This window comes from Puntigrus tetrazona, chromosome 8, assembly GCF_018831695.1.
Source record: "Puntigrus tetrazona isolate hp1 chromosome 8, ASM1883169v1, whole genome shotgun sequence".
Lineage (NCBI taxonomy): Eukaryota > Metazoa > Chordata > Actinopteri > Cypriniformes > Cyprinidae > Puntigrus > Puntigrus tetrazona.
In genome coordinates, this window is record NC_056706.1 from 9,223,321 (window position 1) to 9,232,721 (window position 9,401).

The following is a 9,401-nucleotide window of genomic DNA, read 5'->3' on the forward strand; positions in this document are numbered from 1 at the left end:
CATTCTTTTCTTAATATTTAAGTCTACAGTATAATGTCATACACATTTTATTTTACATTTCATTCCTTACTTTTTTTCATTTTCCATACCTATATTTATGTATATTTCCTCTATGTCTGTATTCTGTCCATGCAGCACTGTCCATGCAGCGGACCTGACTCACATTTTACTGCAGGTTATGTAAATATTCTATTTAATTGTGTATTTAACAAATAAAAATGTCTATTTTGAGGTTTTTAAATCATCAAAAAGTTTTAATACCAAAGCAGAAAGAAGAAATTAACAGTGTGATCTCAAAGTATCTTAAGTGTCTTATGAGAACTTTTAATAGTTATGCACTATATTCTTGTCAAGTTTAAGGACTTATTACAGTTACCTCTAACTAATAGTGATGCATATGATCTTTTGTCCCCAGCCTCAAAAGAAATGGTGCCTGTGTCTTTACGCGCCAGCTGTTTGAAGATAAGAGTGTGGTATCCACCGGGTATCATCTTGATCTCGTTAAGATCATTAGTGTAGAGCAAGGTCTCATCCAGGTACCACTTAACATCAGTGTAGTCACTTGGGCAGATCCGACACTGAAAGATGATGGTATCGCCTTCTAGACACTCTTTATCTTCTAGTTCATCCACAATGACTACTTTTTGACCTACGGGCCAGATTCATATAAAAAACTGAAAATGTCTTATAATTCATCTCCAATCTCCATCTATTTTTTTATGACGTTTATTATATCAATATAGATAAATCTAATTTGTCTACCTTGAATTGTAAGTAAAGCCCTGCTCTGCATTGTCCCAACGTCACAGGTGTAAACAGCACTGTCACTTTTCTCCAGATTGAAAATGGTCAGCGTGAGGACAACATCTTTTTTCTTCATCATGTACTTCTGTCCAGAGCTGAGCACCATTAGGCCTTTTAACCAGGTCACGGTAGCGGCAGGCCTCCTGGTTTCACACTCCATGGTAACCATACTCTTTTCCTCTGCACGCATATCCTTCAGTTCCTTTGCAAATGTATGTTGCAAGTCTGAATTAACAACGAGAAAAGATTAAGACAGTTAATGACACTCAGCAAAATGAACTAAGCCTTTACACTGGAAGAAATTAAAAGTGTATAAAATGTATTTACCTCTGACATCTAATCTCGCCCTCGTAGCAGTCCCATCTGCCTCACAGCAGTACTCTCCTGAGTCCATTATAGCTGCATTATGGATGATGAGCTTCACCAGATAATTATTTTGGGTAATTTCATATTTTGGGCTGACTCTAATTAGCCGCCCATTTTTCAGCCATTTGACTGTTGCATCAGGTTTTGTGATCTCACAGCTGAGCTCTGGATCTTCACCAGGTGTTGCTTTAACATTTAGCATATCCCTAAAAACTCTCACAGGCTTCTCTGAGAACAAAAGAGAGAGTAAGTGATCATTGCTTGCAAAATGTGCAACATTTAAAAAAAAAAAGACGTCTGACCTTTCACAAACAGCATAGTCCTGCAGCTGAGCTCTTTAATGGTAAAGACCACTTCGCCGGCATCAGATATCGTAACTTCTTGAATGCTCATTGTGTACTTGCACCCTTTGTTAGCGACTATAATCCGTCCATTGCTCACAATCAGTCGGCCATTCAAAATCCATGATGCTTCGTCAATGATTTCATGAGACAGGACACACTCAAACCTGCAGCTTTCCCCTTCCAGGACAGTTGTTGTCCGTATGCGTTTAACAATGGTAATGCGCAGGTCTGAAATTTTTTTTTGTTAAATTAATTACATGTCATTTTAATTAGATTTACATCTAATAATAATAATAATAATAATATAATTTTAAAACATACCGCAAACTATGACCTTGGCTTTAGTTTGGCTGCAGCCAATATCACAGCTGTACTCCCCTCCGTCGTCCTTTCTCAGCATGCAAATTTTAAGAGTTAATGACTTTCCCACATGGAGAATATCGTACTTCTCATTGGCGGTCAAAATTTCACCATCTTTCCTCCAAACAGGTGTCACTGATGGCTTGGAAACGTCACAATGCAAAAGGATTTCACCACGTTCCTCACCTGCTACATCCTCCAGTGACCTGAGAAACACTGCTGGCTTCTCTAAGAGACATATAGAGCAAATTTCACATAGCAACAAAATTCCATCCAATAACTGATGAATGGATGAGAAATCTTTACTAAATTAACACCATAAAAATGTATACAATTTGCATACTAAAGTGAATTTAGGCACCACAACATTATACCATGTATGTATGTGTATGTGACAAATAAAATTTGAATTTGAATTTATAATGAACAATAGTAAAATATCTTTAGATATCCCTTTAAGAAGTGCCGGACATTTCAACATCTCTTGTTGATTCTTGAATATGTGCCTCTGATTTAAATGCAGACAGAGTAGTTGGAAAGCAGATTTTCCTAGTCACACGGCAACTGAAAACTCACCTCTGACCCTGAGGAACGCAGACTCGCTGATATCAAATGTTTTGAATGTTACACGGCTCTCTTGAGGAGCTAATCGTTTTAGAATCAGACTGTAGACTTTCCCAGAATTCTGGATTTTGTTGATGTAGTTGGTGTATAGGACTCGATCATTGAGCAGCCACTGGACACTGGGTGACTCGTGATTCAGTTCACAGCTGAACACTGCAGTTCCATCCTCCTCGACCTCTACTTGCTCTAAATGTCTTATGATCTTTAACCTTTTCACTGCAGAAAAAGAACAATTATTTTAAAATGTACTGTATGTGTCTTATTTGTGCTCTAAAGGTGCGACTCCAAGACAATTCTGACACATGAACAGCCCAAAGCAGGTACCTTCCACACTGACCCTTCCGCTTGTCTCTGAACCACCAGCCAGACAGCGATACTCTCCTGAATCTGCTGCTTTCACACCCATGATGGTGATCTCAACCCGGTTCTTTTCCCGCTTCATCGCGTACTTATTGGAAGCAATCAGGGGATTTCTACCTTTGAACCAGCGCACCACTCTGGGGGATGGACAGAACTCACAGCTGAGAGTAACTGACTCATTCTCCTTCACCTCCACATCAGAAATGGGTTGTCTGACAATCAAAGGGCGTTCTTTTAGGAACAAAAGCAAGAATACATTTAATGCACATCGTTACAATCCATATAAAACAAATGCTTTGCCCAAAGTTCTGATATTAAAATTCTGGTCAATAATATATGCCAAAAAATCCTTAATATTAAAATGAAATACTAGTTTAAAACACACACACACAAACAACTAAAATTAACCATGTAAAATGCTATAAGTGAATGCATTACAATATTATTACAGGCAGTATGAAAAAAAAACATTAATCTTCTAAGATTTTATTATTAAAACGGGTAAATGAACGAAATCTAATACCAAACTTTTTGTTACCTGGAAAAAAAAAAAAAAAAAAATGTATGTATTAAAATAAAATATTTTTTTAAAATCCTTATTTCAGCTTATTTCAGCCTAGCTGCCAAAGCAACATTTTTTACAGTTCATACTGATGTACTAAAACTGAAATTAAATTTATGAAAACTATATAAAAAATTTAAATGGCACAAAACACTAAAATGAAAACAAGTAATCAAAAATCTCAGTAATAATACTAAAATAACCTTAACGCTTAGTTTATTTGAGCATTACATGACTGAAAGGTAATCTTAATGCCAAAATAGTGGAAATGACCATGAACAATTAAATAAATAAAATGCTGACCTATTAAAACCTGCAATAATTGCAACTAATATGCCACCAATTGGCTGTATCACATGAATATGTCTGAATATGTGAGAAGATAATTACCTGTAATTGTGAGTTGAGCTTCTGACTTGCTCTTCCCTGAGGTGAACTGCACAGTGCCACACATACTACTGTCAGTTTGAGTGAAAATTAGTCTGTTTGAAGTTCCTTGCCTCTCAATCCTAACTTCTGGACATGGATATAGTATCTGCCCATTTAGGGTCCATTTCGGTGCTCTCTCTAACTTAATACTGGTTTCCACTTTAAAGCGAGCCTCTTTAGGCTCCATGACCTCCACAGAACTGAGTCCTTTCAGAATGCTGATGGCCTGCTCTGTAAAGATTAATCCAATATTCACTGCATAAAACTCTTAGCATTCCAAAAATATAGACTAATAGACTGAATTTAAAACAGATGGAAAATAATTCTGTTAAATGAATGCTTATATTGAAACTGGATAGCAAATTGTTGCATATAAAATATGATTACATTTAACTTCTCACCCTCTACAAACAGTTGGCAGGAAGTCCTATCATCAACAGCATCACAAATAAAAGTGTCTTCATCTGAGGATCCCACATCATCTATGATAAGCTGTCGGTACACGCCTTCACTAATAGTTTGGTACTTCCTGTTTGGCACAATTTCATGATTTCTTCTGTACCATTTAACCACAGCATTGGGACGAGAGACCAGGCACTCGAGCAAGGCACGGTGTTTGTACATGGCAATCTTCACTCTCAGGGGCTTTACAATATGAACTGGAAGCTCTGCAACGATCATCATTTTTAACTTGTAACAAAATTGGGGGAAAAAAAGGATAAAATGTGATTTGCTGTTTTTTTTTACCTTTCACTTGTAGTGTTGCTGTTGAAGAGACCCTCTCAGCAGTGAATCTTATCTCACCAGCATCTTCTGGTTTGACTGATTTGTAGGTTAGTGAATGTATTTTACCTGTGTTTATGAGATTTGACTGAATTTAAAAGAGCTGAGGAAAATTAGAATCTAAAAAAAAATTTGATCTTTTTGTTGGGATCGCAGAGAGAAATATATATATATATATATATATATATATATATATATATATATATATATATATATATATATATATATATATTAATGAGCAATATAGCATGAAACTAAACTTTAATAAACTTCAGGCTAGATTATAGTATAATAATTTTCATATGGAGTTCAAAGCCTTCAATGTTTTTACATGAGTAAAAAAATTGGGGGTCACCATAACGTGCGAATGACCCTTTAATAATGAGCCACCAGTCAATGTCTTACTCAAACTCTCAAACATACCTTCACATCTTATTTTAACATTGTCCCCAGCTCTCAACCGGTTGTCGTCCTTGTACCACTTCCCATCCACGTCTTCCCAGTTAACCTCACAGATAAATGTCACATCCTCCCTCTCAGTCACATTGACATTCTGAAGAGCCTTCGCAATCTTTATATCCCTGGCTGAGAGAAAGGAAAGAGCTATTACAAGCAACTCTAAGAAACTTCTGGGATCTGAGACATCGCACCCATTATCCCACAAATAAATGACTTCATACAGGTTGCATATTGATGGTACCTGTGACTGTCAACACAGCAGAGCTTTCAATCCCTTCAGCCTTGAAGCTGATGACACCCATGTCAGCAACCGTGACTCGCGTGAGTGTGAGTGTGTGTTTTTTGCCCTGCATGGCAATTCGACACACAGGCCTGGATTTAAGTGGGACTCCATCTCTGCTCCATTGACCCTGGACGTAAGCATGACTGAGAACCACTTCAAAAGTACTGGCTTCTTTCTCACACAGCGTCACATCTTCTAGCCCTTTCACCAATTGAATTCTATTCACTTCAGACAAAAATAGAAAAACGATCAGTATTTCTTTCTTGTAACAAAAACTGCCCTTTACGAAGCCCCCAAAGTGACATTTGAAGGGAAATTGTCGCGTGCTCATGTGTTCTAGCTTTAACTTGCGCACCCGATGCTGTCATGTGACACATACTCGCGCCAAATTCTTGAATAGTGTGCACGCAAATGTCATTTCAGGGATTCCTTAATGGCAGCAATAATGTAAAATGAAATATGATATCGTGTAATACAATTGAGAATGCTTAATAAATGAGTCTTACATGCCATTTTAGTAGCTTGTCTTCTCACAAGCCTTCAGGAATGGCCAGCAACTTCAACATTACTGCTCTAGTTGAATAAATTGTAAATGTTATTTTTAGACTACCTACATAAACATAATTTCTGTCAAGTTTATTGAACTATTAGTTTCGTGTATCATATAACAGATTGTATTGGTGAATACATGTGGCTGCTCTTATAATATGAAATATGATTCTGACAGAAATAATACTCCCTACAGTTTACACTCCCTCTATGTAATTAGTTAATAATTTGGAATGCACCGATGCCTCTGTCACTCTAGCTTACTTTAGGTTGGATCATTAATTTTTGTCCTTATGTGCAGATGCAATTGATGTTTGTCTAGTTCAAACAAAAAGACAAAGACACTCCCTACACACTTCTTTCTCACATTACAAACAAACACTTTTCCCAGTTGTCCCATTGTAATGTCACCAGTGTTGAATTAATAGGCTAGTTGGTCTCAAATTGGTTTCATAATGCTTTGAAACATGACACCATCCTTGAGATTAAAACAGAATAAGTTATGAATATTGTTTGTTTGTTTGTTTGTTTTTTGTAGTAATCATACTACATAACCGGGAATATAAATGGTCTAAATTTATATTTTTGTGAATCATGCACCTGAACAACAACTTAAGATCAAGCATAAGGAAAAAAATCTAAAGGATAATCATATGTTCTACTCACCATTAGCCATTAGATATTTTCCTCACATAAAAGTCCAAAAGAGACACATCTTATCATCATTTTTGAAGCTAGCAACAAAAATACTCAAAGACATCAAGGTCCACCCATAATTTTCTGTAGTTCAAGTAAATTCCTCCAATATTATCCCAAACTTTTTCCAAAGATACCCAGGTCAGTGTGCTATCCCGTTTCCTTTGGCAGACAAGCAGCTGAAAGCGTTTTTCTTTTTTTCAGCTTTCCCAAAGGCTAATACCAAACAGCTGACATATCTCCAAAATAACTGTGCGTCATTATACATAAAGATAGAAACATCTTGGCTACATGAAGCAAGTCCTGCCTGCTAGCATTGTTTTCATCCACCGCAAATGAATGACCACCCATCTTTCTCAAAAGATGGTTTATAACAGCTAGTCTGTTTATAACATCTCACAAATGACTATACATCCCTTAACAAATGAACCCAAAAAAACAGTTTCATAGGCTTCATTCCCAAAGATTTAATTGATTAATGTTGCGTTGACCAAAGGCTATTCACAGTAGCACAGGTTCGTGAATCATATTTCTCAGATAGTTGCCAAAATAACTAAGTTGGAAAGGTCATGAGAGATTAAAAGATCCTAACTGCAATTCAGCTGTGAAATAACTTGTCAGATAAAATTCTGAATGCCCATACTGCAGGACTAGACTAGTGTCTAATCAAGCTGTTCTGCAAAACGAGCATCATTTTGACAACCAAAGATACAGTGTCTGCAAGTCTAACTGAAATTTCGAGTCACTGTTGTTTGTTCAGTTGGGACTTTGTTAGAGAACATCTCACAAAAAAAACTTAATAAAAAATAAGAAAATTAGGATTTTGGATTTTTAACATCACTGACATAAGCTTTATAGATTTTTCATGGTTTGTCTTGATGCATAATGCTTACTGTTCATTGTGAAACGTTTCCTTTCAGCGACAAACACTATTTATTTGATTTGACAGTCTAACAGAGCTAGACATAATAATTTGGTTCAACCAATAGCATGAGTTTGGGGGCGGAACTACCTTTTTTTGCTAACTTGAAGGGAGCATCATCAAAAACTGCCATTATTCTGTTTGTTGACAAAATACTGTATGCACTACTTCTCCTTTCAAACTTTTTAAATTTTCACTGAATAAATCTGCAGAACTATTGCATTTAGCAGGAGTAAAATCTGTCCGACGAGTTACAGACATCCATCAAGCATGTACAGAATCTCTACCGAGAGTGACATGGACGCAATATTACAGATGGCCCCGAAGACACCATATAAATAGCAATTTGTTAAGAAACCAGGGCCATGTGAGGATGTGTTAGGTGAAATTAGAACTTGATGAAACAGCTGAACACTTCACCTAAGCTCACAGGTCCTTGTTTGGATCCCATCTCTGCGAGTTTCACATGTCCTTTGGTACCGTCTCTCTCTATCCCGCTGTCAACAGATTTACAAAGTTCCATAAATCAGCTCGAAGTCACCTTGTTGCTCATCGCATAATTGTTATGATTCTTATGAATATTATTATTAGCAGTTCAACTTGTACATGCCATTTGAATCAATATAAACAGATTCAAACTACTCTAAATATGCACATTGAATCATGCTTTAGAAATAATAAATTAATTAATGTAAAGCAATTTGGCTGAATTCACTGTATAGTACCCATGACACGGTTAGAATGTAAGTGTAATTAAAGGGAGTGGAAAAATCGCATGTCCTTCTGGACATCAGTGGTGTTGATGCTGTGCAGCTTGTTCCTGCATCATATATGAAATGAGGCGCCAAAACCTTACATTTACCTTTGTGAAATCAGAGTGCACTGCACAAAAGTTCTGATTTTATAAAATACGCAGATCTACATGTTTACCAGGACTGAGTTGCACTGCTTTGAGTGGTTGTCCATTTGTTGATCTGAGATAATCCCTTAAACCCTAGTCTGGGGGGCTGTCTCAGTTTCAGCCCAGACCAATCACAACTCCACATGTCTAACTGGGGCTACAAAATCCCCTTCTCCCATTAGTTGTCCTTGATCTGAAGCACATACTGTCTTTTCACCTCTATGTATGGACCCCAACAACCCACAGCAGAGCCAGGAAGAATTCTTATGCAGGGACACTTGTTAGCTCAAAAAAACTCCCATTTTTGTTTCAGGTTCAGCTACTTTAGCAAAAAAAAAATATATAAATATATATATATTTTAAGTAAACAGAATTCTGAATGAATATATTTTCCACAAAATGATTAAGTGGCACAGCAGTGTTCGGCACTAATACAGATAGGAAATGTTTCTTGAGCATCAAATCAGCATATTAGAAAAAAAACCCAATGTAACACCAAACACTGAATTAATGGCTGCTTTTCATCTAAGAATAAATTACATTTTAAAATATATTAAAATAGAAAGTAATATTTAACAATTTTTCCCTGCTTTTGATCAAACAGCCTTGTTTACATTACATCTGCCATTTTTAACCCACCACAATAAAAATATAAGGGTTAAAAAAATGCAGTCAAATTTAATATTAGATTCACATTTTAGCAGCCATTGTATCTCTGACTGTTATATCACTCAGAGTAATGTATCTCTGTCATGTTTTGAGGTGTAGGCATGTTAGTACTGACACTTTCCTGTCAGTTGCAAAAATATTCAGGCTTTGACAGTTTATTGAGGGAAAGTACAGAATGTTAGATACGATAAGCCCTGTGATCATGTTTTTCACGCTGGGGTTTACACTAGGAGATACGCCTTGCCTGTTTAATGGAGATAGTATGTGTGTATTTATAGACCGACAAGATC

General features: G+C 36.5%; 1 protein-coding gene across 1 annotated transcript in view; it reads right to left on the reverse strand.

The window, feature by feature from the left end:
* obscna (obscurin, cytoskeletal calmodulin and titin-interacting RhoGEF a) overlaps nt 1–6,782 on the reverse strand; it is a 40,042-nt gene extending 33,260 nt beyond the window's left edge. The window contains exons 1-14 of the mRNA XM_043247073.1: nt 6,590–6,782; nt 5,881–5,947; nt 5,333–5,599; nt 5,056–5,217; nt 4,597–4,701; nt 4,251–4,517; nt 3,811–4,080; nt 2,823–3,089; nt 2,451–2,714; nt 1,836–2,102; nt 1,473–1,742; nt 1,132–1,398; nt 763–1,029; nt 377–649 (exon numbers count right to left, since the gene is read on the reverse strand). Coding sequence (XP_043103008.1) covers nt 377–649; nt 763–1,029; nt 1,132–1,398; nt 1,473–1,742; nt 1,836–2,102; nt 2,451–2,714; nt 2,823–3,089; nt 3,811–4,080; nt 4,251–4,517; nt 4,597–4,701; nt 5,056–5,217; nt 5,333–5,599; nt 5,881–5,887 — 2,953 coding nt within the window. The 5' untranslated portion in view covers nt 5,888–5,947; nt 6,590–6,782. The remainder of the gene's footprint in view (nt 1–376; nt 650–762; nt 1,030–1,131; nt 1,399–1,472; nt 1,743–1,835; nt 2,103–2,450; nt 2,715–2,822; nt 3,090–3,810; nt 4,081–4,250; nt 4,518–4,596; nt 4,702–5,055; nt 5,218–5,332; nt 5,600–5,880; nt 5,948–6,589) is intronic.
* Nucleotides 6,783–9,401: the final 2,619 nt, after the last annotated feature.